General features: G+C 36.4%; 1 protein-coding gene across 8 annotated transcripts in view; it reads right to left on the bottom strand.

Annotated features, from left to right (window-relative positions):
• TIAM1 (TIAM Rac1 associated GEF 1) overlaps nt 1-24,296 on the bottom strand; it is a 323,266-nt gene that overhangs the window by 40,755 nt on the left and 258,215 nt on the right. For all 8 annotated transcript variants that reach the window (XM_043994258.1, XM_043994259.1, XM_043994255.1 and 5 more), the window contains 3 exons: nt 18,623-18,704; nt 17,495-17,581; nt 10,258-10,482 (listed from right to left, as the gene is read on the bottom strand). In XM_043994258.1, the coding sequence (XP_043850193.1) occupies nt 10,258-10,482; nt 17,495-17,581; nt 18,623-18,704 (394 nt within the window). The remainder of the gene's footprint in view (nt 1-10,257; nt 10,483-17,494; nt 17,582-18,622; nt 18,705-24,296) is intronic.

Genomic DNA, 24,296 nt, shown 5'->3' with positions numbered 1-24,296 from the left:
AGACTGCTAGTGCCACAGGTCTTTGCCTGCCACAAGTCTCTCCTCTTCAGTCCATCTGCCATTCCAGTAGCAAAGTGATCTTCCTAATGTGCACGTTATAAAAATTAAAAAAACAACCACAACAAAACAAAACAATGCCCAACCCTTTCTGTTATCTCAGACTAATTTTTTAACTCGTCATCTTCCTGCACTCCTAGTTCCTCCTATGACTACCCAGAATAATGAGAAAGATGAACTGACAGAAGGTTCTAATGATAGAGAAGACTTTCAGAGTTGTATACCGCAGGAGTTAGAATAGTTATGGGTGATATTGAGGTTTGAGGGTGTTCAGGGCTACAATTCTAGCTAGTCTGTCTAAAATATCTAAGGAGTGGTTGCCAATAAATCATAAGCTTTAGCAAGAGTTAGACTTTTAAGCATTTATTAAGGAGAATAAGAATTTGGTAAAGAGAGAGAAAGGCCTAGATTCCTATCTATTAAAGGGAGAGCACATTTCTAGCTCCGCTCTCCACCAGCGTCCAAAGGAAAGAGCGTGAGACCGAGCGCCAGTCTCTTCCTTCCTCTTCTCACTAGCCCGCGTCACTTTCTGACGCCAAAGACTCCTGGTCTTGCCCTCAAAGACCTTCGCTTCATGGGCGGAACTCTTCTACAGTAAGTCTCCAGCAGGTGACGTCATTCCAATCGTTACAAGGGTCATACCTTCAATCTTGACATCTGCCTTATTCTTCCTAAACCTATTTTTTCATCCTTACCATGAATGAACTCAAGTCATTCTCTATTCTGGCCTTAGTTTTCTCTCTCGGCAATCTTGACCCAATAATTAACCAGTTCAATTACATACTGTCTTCCTACCCTTGAACCCCTTGCCTATGGTTCATGTAATTTCAAACACCAAACCTGTTTAGCCTCATAATATACCTTCTCTATTCTTATTACAATGTGGCTCAACATTGCAGAAAGAAGCCCCATGACCATGCTAACTAGGCCCACTACAAATGTGGATGCTTACTTTTGCCTGTCAATCCTTTTATTCTTCCAGAATCAGCTATCAAACTTCCCTGTAGTGACTCTTCCAAAATTTCCAATCAAGATGATATTACTTTTCTCCCCTCCCTCTCAAAGTAGAGGTCTTTGCCTCCAACTTTACTGAGAAAAGAGAGGACATGTATGGTGATTGCCCTCTACTTCTCGATGCTATATCTCAAAACCCTTGCACATCACCACCCACACTTTCTTCCTTTGCTCCGGTTTCTGATAAAGAGATGGTCCTAACTTGCCAAGGTTAACTGCTCTGGAAGACAGCCCTTTCTTTTAAAAGATAACCCTATCTTTTGGCTCCTTTCCAGATGTCTACCAATATGCCCATTTGTGTAAAACTTTTCACTTAATTCTGATATACTCTCAAGCTATCATATTTTTTTCACCCTTGCTCATCTAGACTCTTAAAATATATAAATATTGTGATATCCCTTGCCTCACCTCCTCCTCACTTTTCAATCTCTTGAAATCTGTTTTCCTACCCCACCAATCTACTGTGATTACATTCACCAAGGTTACCAATGTTTTTTTTTGTTTGTTTGTTTTGTTTTTTTAAGTGAGGCAATTGGGGTTAAGTGACTTGCCCAGGGTCACACAGCTAGTAAGTGTTAAGTGTCTGAGGCCAGATTTGAACTCAGGTACTCCTGACTCCAGGGCTGGTGCTCTATCCACTGCGACACCTAGCTGCCCCCACCAATGTTTTTTTTAACTGATAAATCCAATGGTCTTTTCCAGTATTCATCTCAGCTGAACCTGAGTGCATCTTTTGACAAAGATGGGCATTCCTTTCCTTGGCTTCACAATGCTGCTCTTTCTCTACTTTTCTCCTATTTCTAACTTCAGTTCTACTTATTGCTACTTTATCTGGGACATCATTTATCCACAACCATCAACATTCCCCAAGGCTGTGCCTGAGCCCTCTTCTCTATATAAGGACTTGCATTCCCAGCACTCAACACAGTACTTTGCACATAGTAAGCACTTAAAGAACACTTTTTCATTCATTCATTCATTCATTCATTCATTCATTCATTCATTCATTCATTCATTGACTCTTTCTTTGTGATTTCATCAGCTCCATAGATTCAATTATATATTATATATCCAGAACGAATTCTTCTCCTGAGGTTCCTCATCACTTTCTGAATGCCCTATCAACATTTCAAATTCAAAATGTTCATCATGTCTACACACTCTTTCTTCATCCATGTTTCCAAAATCCACTAAGAAGCTCAGCTCATGCACGAGCTAAGTGAATTGCTTCCCGATTCTGTTAATTGCTGTTAATGTTCTCACTCCCCTCCCTCAAATAGCTTTTATGTACTTATCTTTTTACATGTTTTATCACATCACTAACTTCCCACACCCACCCACCAATAGAATGCAATCTTCTTGAAAGCTGGGACTATTTTCATATTTTTTGCACTTTTATTCTTAGTGCCTAGAACAATACTTTGTACACAGTACAAATAAATTCCTACTGAATTGGATTGGATGTGGTCCTGAAAGATAGAAGTAGACAAAATTAATAGGGTGACAGAAAAACATTACATAATTAATATATGAACAGATACAGGAACTGGGGTTGGGGGAGGACAGGGGAGAAAGCATGGTGTACAGAATTGGACTGCATTTTGGTAAAGATAAACAGAAGGAAAGAGAAGCTATAATGGTGAGTAATTATAATTATCCAAACATCTGCTGCAGGCAAGCCGTTCCTGACTTGTTTTGATAATGATTTCATTTTTCAAAAGGTGGAACAACTAATACAACAAAGTGTTCTTGTACATCTAATTCTGACCAAAGAGGAGAGACTAGTGGTTGCTACTGAGAGAGACATAATGAGGAACTTGGGACAAATACATCTTATAATTCATGGTAAAAGATGAGAAGAATATACCCTAAACTTTGGAAAATTAGTTTTTAAAGGGTTCAGAGACAGAGTAGCCTTTCTAAAAATTTTACTGAAGTCAAACTATGAGGGAGAGTAAGCTCTCTAAAAGGAAAATTAACAGATACAGAAACCATTCTGCTTGTGTTCTGTAGGCCAGACTAGCTAGGCCAACAACCAAGAACAACTTATTCCAAGGAATAAAAGAAAAAGCCTCTTTTAAAGAGACACACAGGGAGAACAGCCAAGATGGAAGAGTAGGAGGAAGCAGTGTAACCTAGTTACCCAACAACTATTTCCATAATGACCTTACACAAGTGCTAGATTGATTATCGATCCCAAAGGGTTATCATTCCACTGTAAGATCACAAATTCTACCCCAAGGTAAGTGATTAGGTCAAGAAATGTAGAACAGGAGTGGGCTGGGATAGCAGATAGCAGCAATTGTGGAACAGGGCTATACCACCTTTACTCTAATGCTAGAAGGAAGGAGGATGAGAAGATTGAAAGGGTTGAGGGACATTGCAGTGTGAGATGGCCATAGGAGCAGATGGAAGTTTCAGGGTGAAAAGGGAGCTAAGACATGCCGGCAAAGCCTGGAAAGTCAGAAGCAGAAGTGGGAAAGGAATGGTCAAAGGATATAAACAGGCTTGTCTCAAGGGGAGAAATTAAAGCTATATGTATGGTGGTAAAGTCCAGAGATTTAGAAGCACAGCAAGAATACTAATGTTCAAAGAATATGAAGAAATTAAGGGAAGAAATCTAAGCTATCTATATCTATATTTTTTAAAAGCTCTAAATCACTTAATAATGAAAGAAATACAAATTAAAGCAACTCTAAGGTTCTATTTCACCTACATCAGATACATGAAGTTGACAAAAAAGGGAAAATGACAAAGTTAGAAGGGGTACAGAAAAAGAGGCATTTTGATGTACTGTTGAGTTATGAATTTGTATAGCCATCTGGAAAGCAATTTAGAATTAACATTTTTAAACTGCATACTCTTTCACCCACCATTAGGTCTACAATCAATAAAGAACCCACATGTACCAAATAGCAGCTCTTTCTGTTGTGATAAAAAACTGGAAACTAAGAAGATGTTCATCAAATGGGAAATGGCTGAAAAAAATAATTGTATATAAATGCAATATTTGTGATAAGAAATGAAGAGATGATTACAGACAAAGCTAGGAAGAGTTGCATGAACTTATGTAGAGTGACATGAACAGAACCAGAAAAATAATTTATAACATCAATATTGTAAATATGAACAATTGTCAAAAACTTAAAAACTGATCAACAAAATGATCCAGAGGACAAATGATGAAGAATACTAACTACCTACAGAGTTAACTAATATACATAATGGGACATTTTTTGGATGTGGATAATATAGGAATTTGTTTTGCCTGCATGTTTTTTTTTTCCTATGGGATTTCTTTTCGCTTTGCTTTTTTTGTGGGGGATGGGGAGAGAGTTTAGAGAGAGAAGAAAACAAATGCTTGATATTTGAAAAGAGAGAGACACGTGTAGATTTAAATTCATCAATCTGCCAGGCATAGTGACCTGTAATTCTCATTACTACATAAGGCAAGAGGCTGATAGATAGCTTAAGCTTATGAGTTTTGAACTACAGTACTACATTTTGCTGAAAGGCACCATATACAATGAATTAATTCATTTCTAAACACTAAATGGAATTGCATCTAAACACTTAAAGGAAAAGTTAAATAAATTAAAGGGAGAAATAGTCACTAAAAGATAATAGTGAGTTGGAACACAAAGTTTTAAAAAAATGATGTCAAAATTTGTTTTTGCATGTAATTTAGAAAATAAAATTCTTAACAGAAAAAAAAATAACAGGGGGTGATCTCAATGTACTCTTGAGCAAAACTGCCACCCTTACAAAAATTTATCATATATGGGGGCATTAAAAAAAAATCACAAAAATGAAAAAAAAAAAGGAGAACTATTAGGGACTACAATGCAATAAAAATAACATTCAATAAAGGGCCAATAAAATGACAATGTAAATTAAATGGACAACTGTTTAAAAAATATAAAATTCCCAGATTAACAGAGACAAGAACTAGAAGACTTTAATAATCCTGTTTCAGAAAAAGAAATTGAACAAGCCCTAAATGATTTCTGAAGGAAAAAAAAATCCTGGGACCAGATGGATTTATAAGTGAATTTTATCAAAACATTTAAAGAACAATTAATTCCAACAATACAAAATAGAAAAAATAGGAAAAGACAGGATCCTACCAAATTTCCTTTATGATAAAAATACAGTTTGAGATCACAACCAGGGAGAGTCAAAATAGAGGAACAAAACTATAGACCAAAATTTTCAGTGAACATTTACACAAATTGTTTAAATGATACTAGCAAGGTGACTTTAGCAAAACATCATAAAAATTATACACTATAACAAAGATTTATACCAGAATGCAGGTTTGGTTCAATATAAAGAAAACTATAAACTGATTATGTTATCAATAAAAACAATAAAAACCATTATTATTGGGGGGGTTTCCCCCTCTGAATTAGGATTTTTTTGTTCCTCTTTCTTTATAATGACAGCGGTTCATCTCTTCAGTTGTTCTTGCTTCATCTACTTCAAGGTCTATTCTCACAGGCTCTCTTCTTACCCTCAAAGCCCTGTCACCCTCCCCTATGTTGTTACCTCTCTTTCCCTAGTTTTGTTTAACTTAATTCCTTCTTCTTTCCTCTTATCTAGTTCTCTATTTTTTCCTCTTTTCCCCTCTCAACTAAGTAGTTAAGTAAAATAACTCTAATTATCAGAGAAAAGCAAACTAAAACAACTCTGAAGTTCTACCTCATACCCAACTGATTGGTAAAGTTGACAGAAAAGAAAAATGACAAATGCTGGGAGAAAGGGAGGGGGCTGTGGGAAAACAGATACTTTAATTCACTGTTGATAGAGTTGTAAGCCACTAAGAAATTTGGAATTATGGCTCTGTTAACCTGGAAATTAAGGAAACGATCAATATAGGAGAAATAAGGTCTTTAAGGGTGGCCTATAACCTGATTCAGGCCCACTTCTCCTCTTTCTCTCTTGCTTTAGGGTTTAGTTTTCTTTAAAGGAGACAAAGCTTCCCCTAGGATCTGACTGGCCCAGCTTCCTGGGCACCCAAGGGTATTAAAAAATCCCAGCCATGGGGGCAGCTAGGTGGCTCAGTGGATAAAGCATTGGCCTTGGATTCAGGAGGACCTGAGTTCAAAACCAGCCTCAGACACTTGACACTGGCTGTGTGACCCTGGGCAAGTCACTTAACCCTCATTGCCCTGCAAAACAAACAAACAAAAATCCCGGCCACATGAAACCTGACTCTCCATTTTTTATTGTTGTTGGTCACGGAAAGACTCAATCATCTACTAGAGAATGGTACTGATCTATACCAGTAGAAGTAGTATCCACAACAAAAAAAAGTTCAGGTCCTTGAAGTAAATACCAGGCTGGCAGATCTGGGAATAGTCTGATGGCTAGTTTCCCTACCTATTTTTTTTTTTTAAATGAAAATATCTTCAGCATACGTACATGATAAGTTGATTTCAAAATAATGACATTTTGTGAGAAACATACTTCTAGTTCAAAAATCAATCAAACATGCTGCCATAAAGAAAAGAAGGGAAATTGAAAGGATGAAAATTAAACAAATACACCTACACCAGAATTTGAATAGAGTTCATTTCAACCACAGAAAGAAAAACTGTCTTGTTGATTTTTGGGGTCACTCCTTCTTTCTGATGATCTTTGACAATTATTCACCAGACCAGGGTCAAAAGACTTTTTTGGCAACTCCCCACAACTAATTCAATCCTCAAAGGGAAGAACAGCAGTTTGCCACCAAGGATTCCCAAAAGAATGTGGTATGGGTTCTAAAGGTAATTTGAAAAGAGGAGTTCCAAAAGTATTTTGAGCAATGTCAGCCTCATCAGAATAAGTACAGTTTTATAAGAACAAGTACCCATTTAGATGTATAACCCATCTAGTATGTAACAAAACTAATATCTTATAGGTAAGCCTCATCTATCCACAATTTTACATAAAGACTTTACTGCATACTTGGGCAACAAAAAGTACAGGACAGGACACCATTTTTCTGAACAATCAGTGTACAATGTGTGACAAATTCTAAAAAGAAATTTAAACAATGCCAGTTGAATTTACTAATTTAAAAGTTGCATTACACAAAGTACTACAGTTAAAAACTGGGTTTCAGTGGCACAAAGCTGCCACCTCGTGGCTGAATAAGATAATAGGTTTTTTGTTGGGGTTTAAAAAATATATCTGGGTCATTGTTCTCAAGGCTGATCTCGATGTAATTTTTAAAAACAGGAAAGAGGTTGGGAATGATTGCCTGACAACTTTCATTAGCCTTAAATTCCTGAAGGCCTTGGTTCTCTTTAACCTATTCTGCTTACAGGCCAAAGTTTCAAACATGCCTTCAAAAATAATTCAACTTAATAAACTTTTAGTAAGTTTTTGACATTGAATTTGGTGTAGAGATACAAAGACAAAGTCAAATGATATAGCCTGTACAAATGTATAGAAGATCCTACATGAAACAACCCATATTCCAACCATGCAACTCATATTCCACAGAAGATTGTCCCCTCTACAACCACTCTTGCTAATCTTAAATCCCCGCCCCCATCTCTACTGGTTGTTTCCTTGTTTCCTAAAAACAAATCCATGTCTCTGTTATCCTTAAAAAAGCTTTTACTGAATTGACCATCACTCCTCCCTTTTGTGGCTAACTTCCTTAAAAAAGCCATCTAAAAATGGTGCCTCTACTTCCTCTCCTCAAAGACATGGATCAAATTTTTGCCTGTATCTATATCCCCAGGATTTAGCACAGTGCCTGGTATATAATAAGTATTCACTGACTTAACCTCTCTATAGTTTTTGAGATTAATAACAGTGTCCTCTTTCAAGATATTCCTTCTCCTTTTGACTTCTGTGATAATCCATACACTAGTACAATAGAAGGAACCTGGTATTATAGCAGGACTCCTTAAATTTTTTCCACTCACAACCCCTTTTCACCCCCTAAATTTTTATGCGACCCCAGGTATATAAGTATATAAAATAGGTATACATAACTTTTTACTGCTGCTAAATTTTTCGTGACCCACACACATTCAGTTACACGACCCATAGTTTAAGAAGCTTTGTATTATAGGACCTGAATTCAAATCCCAGCTCTGCCCCTGCCACTGCTTCTGCGACTTTTGCACAAGTCACTTAGTCTCTCTGGTCCTCAGATTACTCACCCGTTAAATGTGGGAGTTGGATTATATGACTTCTAAGGTCTATTCCACCTCTGGATTTACGATCTTATGCCCTGTCTTGATTCTCCTACCTATATGAATCCTCCTTTGCTAGATCATCACTTTATCTTCCATCCACTAAACTTGAATTTTCTCCAAGGTTCTGTCCTGAGTGCTCTTCTCTTCTCTCTATGACCTTTCTTAGTGATTTTCTTTACCAACTGCCTTCCAGACATCTAATTCTATAGGTACTACTGACACCTCAAACTCAGTTTGTCCAAAACAGAACTTACTTTCTTCTTTCCTAAATTCACTCCTCCTCCAAATTCCTCTTTTTCCTTCTAGTTGTTCAAGTCAGCCTCAGCTCTACCCTTCTCCTTGGGCCCATGTCTAATCAGTTGCCAAATCCTGTCAATTTTACTTCAGTGACATTTCTTACACCCCTTCTCTTTTCTTTGCTATTCCATTTCAGGACGGCTCCACGTATATCACCTGGCCTATTTCAACAGTGTCCTAACTGGACTTCCTCCTTCCATTCTTTCCTACTGCTAATGTATCTTATGAGCATGCTAATTCATCTGTCACTTACAGCTGAGTTTATCATTATCCAACTCCCACCACTTGTTGCTCTCTCTATTCCTGTGTTAATGAATTGCTTGCTGTCTCGAAATATACTGTCCTTATTCTCCTAGAACCCCTATCCACCTCAACCCTAGCCTCCTATGTCCCACACTCACTCTGTTTACCTCTTCTAATGTGACCTCTAGAATTCTTATTCAATAACTAACAAACCTCGCCTCATTTTGTACCACCTGCTCTCATACTCTTACTACTGCACCACCTAGCCGCCCCCCTTAATAATTTTTTTTTCCAAAGCATACTGTTTTAATTTTTTTTCAGTTTTTTTCTTTTGTTTTAATTCTTTAACAACATGACTGATAGGAAAATATGTTTTAGATGTTTGCATATAGATGACTTACATCAAATTATTTTCTGTCTTAGGGAGGAGGGAGGGGAGGAAAGGAAGGAGAAAATTTTAAACTCAAAGTTTTATTAAAAATTAATGTTAAAGGGGGCAGAGCTAGATGGCACAATGGATAGACACTGGCCCCAATTGCCTCACCCCCAAAACCCTTAATAATTTCTTAAAGCCGGGCAGCTAGGTGGAGCAGTGGATAAAGCACCAGCCCTGGATTCAGGAGTACCTGAGTTCAAATCCGGCCTCAGACACTTGACACTTACTAGCTGTGTGACTCTGGGCAAGTCACTTAACCCCCATTGCCCCGCAAAAAAAAAAAAAAAATTTCTTAAAGCATACAGTAATTCTATCACATTCATTTATTGTAATTTGTTCAGCCATTCCAACTCAGTTTCCAATTCTTGGTCATCAAAAAATGAACTGTTCTAGATAGTCGACCTGTGGGATGCAGTCCAGCAGCAAATAGGATCCAGCAATCAAGATGCCATTGCCTTGTCCTGCTGCAAGGAAGCAACTTATCCAACATCTTCTTGCTGCCTCCAGGATAAAATACAAGTTCCTCTGCCTGACATAAAAAGCTTTTTAGAATCTGATCCCCATGTACTTTTCCAGACTAATTTCATACTCAGTTCCAACCAAATAGAACCACTAGCTATTTCCTAAACTTAACATTTAATCTTCTATTTATGTGCCTTTGTACAGAAGACAGCCTTATCTCCCATGCCTAGAACACACTCCCTTCTTACCTTAGAAGCCCCGGCTTCCTCAAAGGCTCAGTTTGGCCACTATCACCCATATGAAACCTCTCCTGATCCTCTCCCACCCACTCTCGTTGTTAATGCTCTCACTTTCTTCAAATGTGTCAAGAACATTGTAGATGCTTGATTAACATTTGTTGAATTGAAATGAACCTCAGGCAGGCAGCTTAGGCAGGACATTTTATTCTTTGGTTTTGGATTATCCAGATGATCCTTGCAGGCCCACCGTGGTTCCCAAAGGAAATACTTTTGAGAGCCAATAACCTTTAAGAGGCTAGTTCAAACATACCTGGGTTGCTGGTGAGAAAGGCAAATGTGCTGTCATTGAAATCTGCAAGGCTGTCCACACGATGAGGGGGAGTCTCTAGTAGTTTCTGTCCTCCAACTAGTTCAGGATAAGTTTGTACTATAAGGCATAGTGACAGCTGAGTGAGGAAGTCTTTAAGCACGGGTGAGTTTAGGGTGTCTGCAGCTCTATTATTGATTTCAAGAATCTCATCTCCAGTTTTCAAGCCTGCCAACGCAAGATGGAAAATTTCAAATCGCAGGAAAAACATGTAATTAGAGAACATCACCCATGGACTCTGGCCTTCAACATTATACCAGGTTACCCCATGCCAACGCTAAGTGCTGAAACACAGATAGATAGGGGGGAAATCAATGGCATTCCAATACAGAATATATTCTGATAAATGGCTATTTTCTTGTCAATATTCCATCACAATAAAACTTTGCTGTGTCCTGTGACACATCTAAAATACTGGTGAACCATCATTTACTTGTCTTCAAATCGGTTTTATGTGGCTATTATTTCTCTTAAAATACTGAATTCGTTACAATTTTTACAATTTCCCTGTAAAAAGACTACAAAGAAAGTATGATTATGGGGAGTAACAATAAATTAAGGAGCATTTAGAAAGTATCTACTATGTACTGTATGTGTTGTGCTAGATGCTGGGGCCATGAATATAAATAGAATATAATAGAATATAGAATAGAAAATAGAATATAAAAGAATATTATATTCTATAGAATAGAATATAAACTTGTTGAGAACAGGTTTTATCTATCAGGGATTATTCAACAGACTGATATGCTACAGTTATCTCCATGGCATATGGGGTATTTGTAGAACAGTTACTGAAATCAGTCAAGTATCTCTTTTGAACTCAAAGGTTCCTGAAGAACTTCTTTTGTGGCACTTTTAATACAGAAAGAAATGCTGACAAATAGTTTTATACCAATGACTAAATTGTTCATCATCAGATCTTGCATTGGCTACATTTTTATAGATCAACAAAGGTTGGGTTACTTTCATAAGCAGGTTGAGAAAACTCCCACAGCATGTAGTCACAAGACAATTGTTTCCAGGAGAAGCTATTACAGTAATGCTCATTTTCCTAGCCAGAAAAGTATGAGATGACTGATTGTCTGATGGGACTAATTTAGTCTTGTAAAGTACATGCAATATGATTTTTGGAAAGGAGAATAGGGTAATGGAGAGAAGAAAAAGGTGAGAAGGGAAGGAAAATTAATACATAAAAAAAGCAGGGAGGGGGGGCCGCTAGGTGGTGCAGTGGATAGAGCACCGGCCCTGGAGTCAGGAGTACCTGAGTTCAAATCTGGCCTCAGTCATTTGACATTTACAAGCTGTGTGACCCTGGGCAAGTCACTTAACCCCAATTGCCACACACACACACACACACACACACACACACACACACACACACACACACACACAAGCAGGGAGGAGGGAAATGAGAGATTTAAAGCTCTATTTTTAAGTGATAACACTTGGGGTGGGGGGGGGAATCTATTAAGAGAAAGAGTAGAGGGGGCAGCTAGGTAGCGCAGTGGATAAAGCACTGGCCCTGGATTCAGGAGGACCTGAGTTCAAATCCGGCCTCAGACACTTGAAACTTACTAGCTGTGTGACCCTAGGCAAGTCACTTAACCCTTACTGCCCTGCCCAAAAGAGAGAGAGAGAGAGAGAGAGAGAGAGAGAGAAGAAAGAGCCAAAGAAAGAATAGATTGCAAAATGAAACTATGATATATCCATCACCCCTCCCCCCCACCTATTCAGGGAAGCTAATTCCAATGCACCATTACAAGAAATCTATACTCCTTTAATTTAGTGAATCATAAGCGCTTGCAGTCATTTTGCAAGTTGAAATACTGTTTAAGAAATACAAAATTGTCATATCCCATGAGCCAGAATTTTAACTAGTTAGACCAAGAAAGGTACTGCCAGGGGCAGCTAGGTGGCGCAATGGATAGAGCACCGGCCCTGGAGTTAGGAGCACCTGAGTTCAAATCCGGCCTCGGACACTTAACACTTACTAGCTGTGTGACCTTGGGCAAATCACTTAACCCCAGTTGCCTCACTAAAAAAAAAAAAAAAAAGAAAGAAAGATACTGCCAGCAAGAAAAGATACATATGTAAAAAAATAAAAATGAAAGCAGGATTATTTGTAATAACAAAAACATGGAAAGAAAACACAAGTTCAATGACAGTAGCATATGAATATAATAAAATATGAATGTTCCTTAAAGGATGATGAATATGAAGAATTTATAGAAATGTGAAACTTATATGAAGTAATAATGGAATAAAGAAAGTAGAATCAAAAGGATATGCTTTGGAGCCCTGAATTCAAGTTCCATCTCTGACACTATGTAAACTATTCAAGTCACTTTATCTCTCAATACCCCAGGCAAATAACTAAGAATATAAATTAAGAGAATGGGTGTTTATGAAATACCCAAAGAAAATTACCGAACCACTTAAGAAAAAGTGTGATTTTCTGTAATGATTATAGCCCAATCAACAGACAAGCTTTTTCCCTTCTCACACCTCATATCTCATTTCTGAGGAGAGTTGAGGTCTGGCATGTAATATGTTGGGAGAAAATACTAATTATTTAAGAAAAATGAATCAAATTCTTTTCCCCACACTCCTGAGAGGAGATTTATCCTGAGGCAACAATAGGTAAGACCCAAAGATGGGAAGGGTCTTGGAAATTATGGCAAACATTTAAAGTATAAGAAAAGAAGGAATACTAAAATTTAAAACAGAGTTGCTCTATTGCAGGTTTTAGAGGCAAGGGCTGGGAAGGAAAAAGTTTCTCATATCTACCTTAGAAAAATGTATTAAGTTAAACATTTTCTTCAACTCATTATTGCTGCCAAAAGTCATAAAAACAGATTGAGTTCAAGGTGCTAGTTATTATTCTGAAAGCTTCTATGTTCAGGAACATTGATTGAAAATGGGTTATTTATGTTTCTATCACCTCTGAAGGGTGAATTTACCTGTCCTTCAACTTAGAGAATGAAATTTATAATAACTTGAGTTTTACTTTGTAATTATTCCTTTAAAGAGATAGGGAAATTTTTTTTGGTACCCAACACTTAGCAAAGGACTCACTAAATGATCTCTCTATTGGCTGTTAAGTGATACAAAGAGTAGAGTATTGAGACCGAGTTAGGAAAACCTGAGTTTGAATTCGGCCTCAGACATTTACTATATGATCCTGGATAAGTCACTTTAACCTTTCTTTGCCTCAATTTCATCAATTATAAAATGGGGATAATAATACCTACTTCCCAGGGTTGTTATGACAATCAAATGAGATAATATTTGTAAACTCCTTAGCGCAGTGTCTGGCACATAGTGGGTACTTAATAAAGGCCCCCTCCTTCCTTTTTTCCCTCATTTCCTCCTTCCTTCCTACTCTAAAAATGACTGCCCTCCCACAAGACTCAAGGAGAGGGGATAGATTGATGTAGGCCAACCTCTAAATGATTGGTTTGAGGAAATCATAATTATATAATTCAGTGCTCATAATGCCAATAGTGAGTTTAGTAAAGAGTTTTGTGTCCAAGTCTGTAAAGTCTGAATATTGAGAATGAAAGGAGAAGCAGCATGGTGCAGTAAAAAGAACATTGGCTCTTGCTTCTAAGAACTCAGATTTTAATCCTCTCTCCAACACCTACAACTACTAAGTGGCTTTGGGTAAGTCACTAACACTCCTTGAATTTCCAGTTCCTCATATATGAAGTGAGAAGGTTGGAGCCCCTGAAATCCCCTCCACTGGATCCCTTCTGTGATCTGACCATGATGTTGAGTAGATATCATATATAAGATATATAAAAATACATGGATAGAAACTGTACAAAATAAGAAAGCATGAATGGAATGTCATTTGCACTTATAAAGACAACACCTTTATTGATTAGATCACAGAGAGCCACTGAATGACTGAAGTATTCTAGACTCTACTGGCCAATAGTGATCTTTGACATTTATAAATGGAAATAAATTTGGCAAGCATGTACCCACTGTGGGTGACGTCCTGTACTGGACACATAAATACAAAGAATTTATATTGAAATCCTTCTGGGGGGCAGACAGAAGGAAAATTATGGCATATAGGCCGATACAGCTTAAGGAGGAGAAGGGCACTAAGAACCAACATGTTTGGAGGGGTGGGCCCCAACCTCGGTGTTATCCTTGACTTCTCCCTCACGTTCACTACACACAATCTATTTCCAAATCTTGTCATTTCTACCTTCACAACATCTCTCCCATATTATCTCTTCTCTCACACCCAGCACCCTTGCTCAAGCCCTCATCACTTCTCGCCTAGACTATATTACTCTTCAAGGAGTAATAAGTATTTATATAGTATCTATTAAATGCCAGGCACTATGCTATGTGCTTTAAAAATATCATCTCATTTGGTCTTCACAATTACCCTGTGAGGTAGGTGCTAATATTATCCCTATCTTACAACTGAGGAAACTGAGGGGCAGCTGGGTGGTACAGTGGATAAAGCACCAGCCCTGAATTCAGGAGGACCTGAGTTCAAATCTGACCTCAGACACTTGACACTTACTAGCTGTGTGACCCTGGGCAAGTCACTTAACCCTCACTGCCCCACCAAAAAAAAAAAAAAAAGGAAACTGAGGCAAACAGAGGTGAAATGACTTATTCAGGGTCACACAGCTATTAAGTATCTCAGGATGAATTTGAGTTTGGTTCTTCCTAACCCCAGGCCCAGAGCTCTATCCACTACATTACCTCACAGCCTCAGATTTCTCCCCACTCCAGTACATTGTCCAGCAACCTAAGTGATTTGCCAAGTGTAGGGCTGCCTGGATTATTCTTCATCCTCCCATCCTTAATCAGTGAACTTCAGGGGCTTCCTATGACTTCTAGGATCAAATATTAAGTCCTCTGTTGGGCAGTTAAAGATCTTTACAACTTGCCTATTTCTTACCTTTTCTGGTCTTCTTACATTTTATCCTCCTTCATGCCTTTTACAATATAGTTATACTGCTCTATTTGCTATTTCTCAAAAACAATACTCCACCTTTACACCTTTGCACTGGCTGCTTCCCATGATGGAAACGCTCGCTTTTACCCTTATTTTTCCTGACTTTCTTCAAGACTTAGCACAAATGCCACCTTCCATGGATCTTTCCACATCCCCCTGCCCCCCTCCACTTCGAGTGTCTTTCCTTCTAAGACTACCTTCTATCTCTCCTGTATTCTTCTCTTAGATACCTGGATATTTATAAGCTGTCTCTTCTATTAGATGTGAACTCCTTGGGGCCAGGGAGTGTTTTTTTAATTTCTTTGTATCCCCAGTGCTTAGCAGAGTACCTGGGACGTGGTAAGTGATTAATATTTATTAGTATCTTTTCATTGACTGACTGATGATAGGAGGTGGTAGCTGAGGTAAGCCTGGAAAAGCATGGTGGAACTGGATCAACAGGCTTTAAATGCCAAGTCGAGAAGTTGATATTTCATCCTCCACGTAAGAGGGAACCTCCCAAGATTTCCTGAGCAGAATGGAACATGGTCAGACATGCTTTAAGATTATTTTGACAACTATGGGGAAGAAAAATTGGAAACAGGAGAGGTAAGAAGGGAGACTGATGAGGATATCATTTCTGTAGTCCAGGGAAAGGTGATAAAATCCTGAGCTAGTGTGGAGCTATCACAGATGGGACAAGAGGATGCCAAATTAGATGTGCCTAGCCATTAAACAGTGTTTTGGATCAAACTTCAACACTGCAAGGATCTGTCTTTTCATGGAATGATTACTTTTTCCATTCACCTTTATTGAAAAACCTTTCCAAGTCAACAAAGCACAGGGGCCTAGGATCACAGACTGACAGCTGGAAGAGATCTTAGATGTCTCCTAGTCTAACTTCTTCCTTGTGTAAGATGAGAGAAACTGAGGCCCAAAGATGCCAAGTGATTCGCCTAAGGTCATATAAGTATTAAGTAACAGAGCTGAGACTGGAGCATAGTTCTTCTGACTCTGAATATCATTGCTCTTTTTACCACACTATATCACTTGTAAATGGTCAAGAGCTGAAGTAGCTAAATAATTCATTTACCAGGGACCAGGTTTTATCATGCACAACTGACCCAAATGTTCAGAGAATTTGGTTCAAAAAATTTCACCCTGGGATGAAATTGTACACCACCACCAGGGAGAGTGTGAGAAGAATGAATTTTGAGATCTACTTGCTCAGTTGATTTTTGCATTTGAACAGGAAGATGCAAAAGAGAGGACCTTATACATACCATAAATGAACAGACACATAAGCTAAACTCAGGGAGAAAAGTCCTCTCTGGGGACATAAAGGGATCACCGAGGAAATGACTACTCAAAATTGTCCTACTGGCCTGACAAAGTTAAATTCTCAGGAATCTTTTAATAACAGGGATATAAACAGTTCAAACTTACAAACCTGACCATGGCAGCAGAGGCAATTAACAGGCAGCTTTCAATCCAAAACCTTGACACCAAGACAATTCTGTTTACCTTGGTCTACCTAAGTGGGTCCTGGGTAAGTCATCTATTACTTAGCTGCTGGAAGCATGTATTGTCTAAACACATCCAGAAAGTGATGAGAGAGTTTGAAAAATTTGAATTGAGAGAGAATTAGGAGGGTTATGAGAGGATAGAGGCAGAGTTTCTGATGTCCAAAGGAGACTAGATTTATAACTGGAAGGGACCTTAAAGGTCACCAAGTTCAACACCCTCATTTCACAAGGCCCAGAGAGGCAAAGGAATCAAAGGAACATACAGATGGCAGTGAGTCCCAGCCTTCAATCCGCTGAACTATTCTCTTTCACAACAAATGAATAAATGTTATTTTTTTAATTACAAAAGTATTTTATTATTTTCCAGTTACATGTAGAGATAGTTTTTAACATTTGTTTTTATAAGATTTCTAGTTTCACATTTTTCTCCCTCCCTCCCCTTCCTACCCCCCTCCCCAAGACAGCAGGTAATCTGATAAAGGTTATATATATACAATAACATTAAACATATTTCTGCATTAGTCGTGTTATAAGAGAAGAAGCAGAGCAAAAAGGAAAAACTTCAAAAAAACCCCCAATAAATGTTATTTATAATACGGAACCTTTAGGTATATTTTATCTTTGTGTTATCTTTCATCATATAAGATAAAAATTAATAGTTTGAAAGTCTGGCTTTTGAACTTACCTTTCTTTGATGCTAGACCTGTCTCTTTCACATTATTCACATACAACCTTTGAACACCTTCTTCTTCCACAGAGGATATTGAAAAACCTGTAAACACATACACAGTATATAGCTCAGGCCTATAAATTATCAACACAAAAATATTCAATAAGATATGAGCAAGGAAGCTATGATAATACATCAAAGAGACTGTACAGGATGACCGGGTTGGATTTATAACTGGTATTGCCTCTCTAAGGTATTTCTCTTACATCATCACATTCTCCAGTCATCTATCTGCACAAAGTCCTCCATGTGAAAGGTTTTATCTTGTGAGAAAGCTGATGGTGTCTGCACAAGCCCCACACCTCCATGAGATAGATATAGATATGTATGTAGGTTTCTATGTTTGCATGTATATGTATGTATGTGTGTATGTATGTGTATACATACACACACACACACACACACACACACACACACACATATATATGGAAAAACTGAAGTTAGTAAGTAGTGAAACAGGACACAAACCCAGGTCTTCTGACTTTAAGAAACCATGAGGGATCTTCATACATTCATTATGGAGAGTGAATAATGGTGGTGCCACAATTTTGTATTCAGTTATGATATATTTCAGACTACCAGGCTCTCTGATTTGAAGAAATGGGGGAGGTAGTGATGCTTTAATTGATCAGGTATACAACTATGCCATAAATGATCACATATAGGTATGTCTTTTGAAATAAATAATCTATGCATTCTTGTATTTAAGTGAGAAAATTTGCTGTCATTTCCAGTTGATGTAAAGAAAACCATTTCTCCCTCCCCCCTCTAAGTTTTTGCTCCTTTGAATTATTTAGAAGTCAGATGAATAATTGGTTTGAAATAAGCCTTTAGATTGTAAATAAATATTTGTTTGTCAAGATTTGCTTTGGCCTGACACACAAGAAAAAAAAAAACAACCTCAAGAATAATTAGTTTAGCATGGGGTCAGCTAGGTGGTGCAGTGTATAAAGCACCGGCCCTGGATTCAGGAGGACCTGAGTTCAAATTTGGCCTCAGACACATGACACTCACTAGCTATGTGACCCTGGGCAAGTCACTTAACCCCCATTGCCCAGCAAAAAAAAGGAATAATTAGCTTACCATAATTATCACTGGATGTATCAGACTTCTCAATCTGGATATTTCGTGTGATTTTGGGGCATATTTCAATTTCTTGGTACAGCTGAAAAGGACAAATATGACTCAAATTAAGACAATTATTATGAGTGTAATAGGACTGGTCACCATTTTAAGTAAACTGTTGTTATTTGAATGCTCATTCTCTCTGTATCATAGGGGCTTACACTGTGGCTCAGTAAATTTAACTCACATTAGACCTCTTTATGTGGGTAATAAGAAATAGCTCATATCATCATCCCATACTGCTTTCCCCAATCCCAATCTGTATCTAGCAATACCTACCTGTATAAAATTTATGTAGCTAACAAAAACTTTCAGCAGTCAAAAAAAAATTATAATAGTAGGAAAAAGTTCTTTAGGTTTAATTTTTATAAGTGTGGTGATGAGGAACATAGCCATCTTTTATCACCTCTCTTACCCACCAGGGAAAAAAGGCAGTGGCTATACTCTAAAGAAAAAGGAACATATTTTTGTAAGGTATAATGCGCTGGTTACTGCAGATTATATGAAAAGGATTAATAATGTTAAGTTGGAAAACTGGCACAATGATGTATTGTTGGTGGGTCAATGAATGGGTACAACCATATATGAGGAAAGAAATTTGTAATTATAGATAAAAAGTTAATTGACAATGTATGCCCCTTGGCTCGGCCATAGCACTGCAAGGTCTACACTCAAAAGGAATAAGAGACAAAGACCTACATGTACAAAAATATTTATAGTACCTCTTTTTGTGGTGGCAAAAAATGGGGATGTCCATCAAATGGCATGTAACTGAACAAACTGTAGTATATGACTATAACAATATTATTGTAGTGTAAGAAATGAGGAAATACATTATTTCAAAGACTTGTATGCACTAATCAGAAGTGAACAAAACTAGAATAATTTATGCTATAAAATCAATAACATAAAAATTAAAAGTTTTAAAGTTTTATAAGCTGATGAAAAATGAAATGAGAAGACCCAGTAGAATAGTCATACAATGATAACACTATAAAAACAAACAGCTTTGAAAGCTTGATCAACATGACCATTCACAGTTGCAAAGGATAATGAAAAAAAAAATCTACCACCTCATAGAAAAGTGAAGCATTCAGGGTACAGAATAAGACATGTATTTTCTGAACATGCCCAATGAACTGATCTGTTTTAGTTGATTATGTGTATTTGTTACAAGGAATTTGTTTGTTTTTCTTTTTCCCTCAAAGTACTGGGAGTGGAGTGGGAGGGAAGGAGAGAAAAAAGTTTTAAAGGCCCTGATAAGAATACTTGACTTGAAAATCATAGAACCTTTATTCTGCTAATTATTTTGTACTTGGGGCAAGTAACTTCACCTTGCTGGGCTTCAGTATTTTCATCTGTAAAGTGAGAGAGTGGGACTTGATCATTTAAGTCCCATCCAAACCCAAATCCTATGATCATATTTTTGTCTCACACAGGCATTATTTGTAGCTCTCATAATGCACATAGGTACATACTCTGATAAATGCATGCAATATTAGTTATCAATTTTATTTATACAGCTTTTCAGTTTCATGTAAGCTCTATTTTATCTTCTGAAATTGCTTTTATTACTTCAGGGGGCAAGACTATATATCTTCTATCTTTAGTTGTGAAAGGTATATGATCTGTTGCATTTGGAATTTTTTTCATAAAATGATCTTTAATATTAAGGTCATATACATTTTGAATTTATTGTGGAATATGGTGTAAGTTGTTGGTCTAAGCCTAATTTCTGCCAGACTACTTTCTACTTTTTCTAGCAGTTTATCAAATAGGTATAATGAAGTTCATTGTTGAATTGTTTTCCAGTTTATGGAACACTGGGTTATCAAGTTCCACTGTTTGTCCTTTGTTTAATGTGTTCTATTGATCTTTTCTTCTCTATTTCTTACCCAGTGCAAAATAGTTTGGATGATTAATGCTCTAGAACATAGCATGAGGCTTGGAAGAAATATTCCCCCTTCATTCCTATCTTTTTCATTATTCTACTTAATATTTGAATTTTATATTTCTCCAAAGAATTTTGTTAATGTTTTGTAAAGTAGCTATTTAATAGTCTGATTGGTAATACTGACATTTTTATTTTAGTAATATAGTCAACTATAAGAACTCTGGCTATTTAAGGTGGTTGTTTTTTAAATACACTTTTAACTGAATTATATACAAGTATTTGGTATGCTGTGGTATTTTGACTCTCCAGTATTTTATATGTTTTGTAGTTATTTGAGTGATATTCTCATTTCTATTATTGTTTCTTGGATTCTATTAGAAATTCTACTAGAAATCTTGTGGATTTTTGTTGTTTTATCTTGCAGCTTGCAATTTTGCTGATTTACAAGGATTTTCTATATAAACCATTTGTCATCATAAAATAGAAATATTTCTCTTATTTTTGCCTATTTTTATGCATTCAATTTCTTTCTCTTGTCTTATTGCTATTTCTAGAACTATATCAAATGATAGTGGGAAGAATAGGCATCTTTGTCTTGGTCCTCTATTAACTGGGAAAGCTTCTAGTGAATTCGCACTACATATGGTTCTGAGTGGGTTTTGGATACTTTTTACAATGGTATAAGAAGATCTCATTATGCCTATACTTTACACGATTTTTAGTGTAAATTGAATGTTGTACTTTGTCAAAATCATCTACTGAAAAAAATTATGTGATTTGGGGTACTTCTTTTTTGAGATGATTTAATTATATTGATTGTTTTCCACGTATTGAATCATTGTATCTGAGGTATAAATCCAACTTTGCCATAATGAATGATAATAGAGAATTGACATTCATTAATGATAGTCCACAATTCTTCGCTTTATCATTCCCTGGTTTAGGTATTAGGAATATATTTGCCTCATAAAACTGAATCTCACAGTACTCTCCTCAATTTTTGAAAATAATTTGTGTATTATTGCTATTACTTGTTCTTTAAAAGTTTGATAGAGTTCTCCAGTGAATTCATCCATTTCCCCCCATTTTGTACTTCCTTTACAAAGAGTTGTTTTCTTAGATTGGATTATTTAAAAACTCTGATTGGTCCAATTTGGTGGGTTTTTTAAAATTTTTATATTTATGAAGTTAGTACTCTATTTTCTGTTCTCAGTTTTGATAGCACATTACTGTATTCTGATAATTCTTTTTACTTTGGGGTTTTGAAGTTTTTAGGGTACTTCACCTTTATTGATTTGGAATTTCTGTCCAATTCTTTATAACTAGGATCACTAAAGGTTTATCGATTCTATTAGTGTTTTCAAAGAATCAGGTTTTATCATTTCAAACCAGTTTTTTCATTTTTTATAATTTTTATGGTTTCTAGTTTAGCTATTTCTTCTCAAATTTTCACTATCTCTTCTTTCACAGTTATTTGGGATACATTTGCTCCTTTAAAAAATTTTAAATGACTCAGTTTTATTCTTTCCTTTTTACTTCAATAATATATGATTAGGGGATGCAATTTCCCCTCCCCTCCCTCAACAACTGCTTTAGCTGCATCTCAGACATTTTGGTTTGCTTTTAAATCATTATCTATTCCTTCACATATCTACTGTCTCTGTGATTTGTTCTTTTACCCACTAATTACCTGATATTTTATTAAATTTCCAATTTTGGGTCTTTTGTTTGTACTCCTTAATGTGATTACTATTTTGTGTTATGAGCAATAAAAGTTTACTATTTCTGTCTTTTTACATTTATTTGTAATATTTCTGTGACATAACAGTAAGTTTTTGCAAAAATGTTGCTGAAAAATATGTAAATTTTTGGCACTCCCATTTAGAAGACTCCATGAGTCTTTTAGCTCAAGTTTCTCCAGCGATTTGTTCTCCGCTGTATTTTTCTTATTGTTTAACCTTTCTGTTATATTTGTCCAAAACCTATAAAGGGAAATGTCTATTATTGTATTTTTATGTCTTTTTGTATTTCAGTTAATTTTTCCTTTATGAATCTAGCCACTATAGCATTTGGAGCATAAAAAACTGATAATAATATTTTGTTATCTGTTATTCCTTTCAGTCTATCTAGTTTACCTATTTATTTAAATATTGTGGATTTTTGTTTTACCTTTTTCTAATAGCCTGATTGCAGCTCCAGTTTCTTTGGATTACATTATGCATAGTAAATTTTGTTGCAGTCCTTCATTTTTATTCTACTTAATGAATTGCTTTTTAGGCATGTTTCTTAGAAGCAACAGATTGTGGAATTTTGTTTTCTTATCCAATCTGTCACAATCCTTCATTTTAGTAAATTGTTTAATTCATTCACATTTAAAGTTGTGAGTTTGGTTTATATTTTTCCTCCATGTATTTCTAATATTGGGAGATTTTTTTTCCCTTTAAGAAATAGAATTGTGTTTCTGTTGTTCCTCTTTAAAGACAATGCTTTTTCTGTTTAGTTATTTTTGCTTACTCTACTTTAAGGCAATCCTATTACCATGGGCTGTCTCCCTCTCACATTCTTCCCTATCACCCCCTTCACCTGTCAAATTCTGCCCCAGTTTTAGAGTTTTATTTAACATTACTTTTTCTTTCTCCCTTTCATCAGTTATGAAACTCTTAAACAATGCCTGGCACACAGTAACTACTTAATAAATAATGCTTTTTTCCTTCCTTCCTTCCTTCCTTCCTCAATTTCTTTCATTTTAGCACATTTTCTAAAAAGGATTCTTTCCCTTATTCTCTTCAATATTTCTCTTCCCTTTCGGTCCATTCTAAATATTCTTGGTCCTTATATTTATTTAATTTCTTCTTTATTATCTGTTTCTCAAAGAATTAAAACTTTAAAGTATTTATTTTCAATGTCCTCTTCTAAAGTTTCTGTGTTATTGCAGTTAAAATCTTAAACTTTTCTTCTTTTTCTGCTCTGCTACACTGTTAGAGGTATCAATTCTTGTGGGAGACAGAAAAGACAGAATTATTTCCTCATAGTAAAATACTCCTGAAAACACAGTACATTACTACCCCTTGCTTTCTTCATCATTTTTCTCCATTTACCATGAAATTTCTTCTCTGGATCCATGCTCTCCCACTTTTCTAGATGTCAAGTGCCCTTGGAACCAGGGTTCTCCTGCTGAAATATGTTATCCCATAAATGCACAAGTTTGGGGGTTTTTTCCCCCAGAGTTTGGAAGTGCCAAATCTCTACAGGTTACAAGCATCTCATCTCTCATTAGAAAATACCTCTCCCTAGCACCCACGTGGAAGTGTTTTGCAGTAGGACCCCCTCATACCACTAAATAGAAACTTTCACCTATCTTTCTCACTGTTTCAACTTCTCTCTTTGCCGCTGTTTCCATTCTCTCCTATCCTCTCTTCTGTGCCTGATAGCCTATAGGAGTTATTTTCTCTTCATAATTTTTACTTCATTCAGTTAGAGGATATTATACATTCTCCTCCCTCTTGTTAATGTACTCTCTCATTGTATAGCTTAATCCTATAAAATTAAAAATCCAAAAATACCATATGCAGGGTTTTGTGAGTTTTAGTCCACAGTGTTTCAGTCTTGCTCCACAATCATCACTTCTACTTGTTACTTAAATCTTCGCTTTTATGTCTTTGTGTAGCGTTAGAAAGAAATCTCTCATTGACACTATCGTTACATTATTATTTTTGTTTTTTTTAACTCATGGGTGTT

This window comes from Dromiciops gliroides, chromosome 3, assembly GCF_019393635.1.
Source record: "Dromiciops gliroides isolate mDroGli1 chromosome 3, mDroGli1.pri, whole genome shotgun sequence".
Taxonomy (NCBI): domain Eukaryota; kingdom Metazoa; phylum Chordata; class Mammalia; order Microbiotheria; family Microbiotheriidae; genus Dromiciops; species Dromiciops gliroides.
Note: the sequence above shows the minus strand (reverse complement) of the source record. Positions and strands in the feature narration are given on the sequence as shown.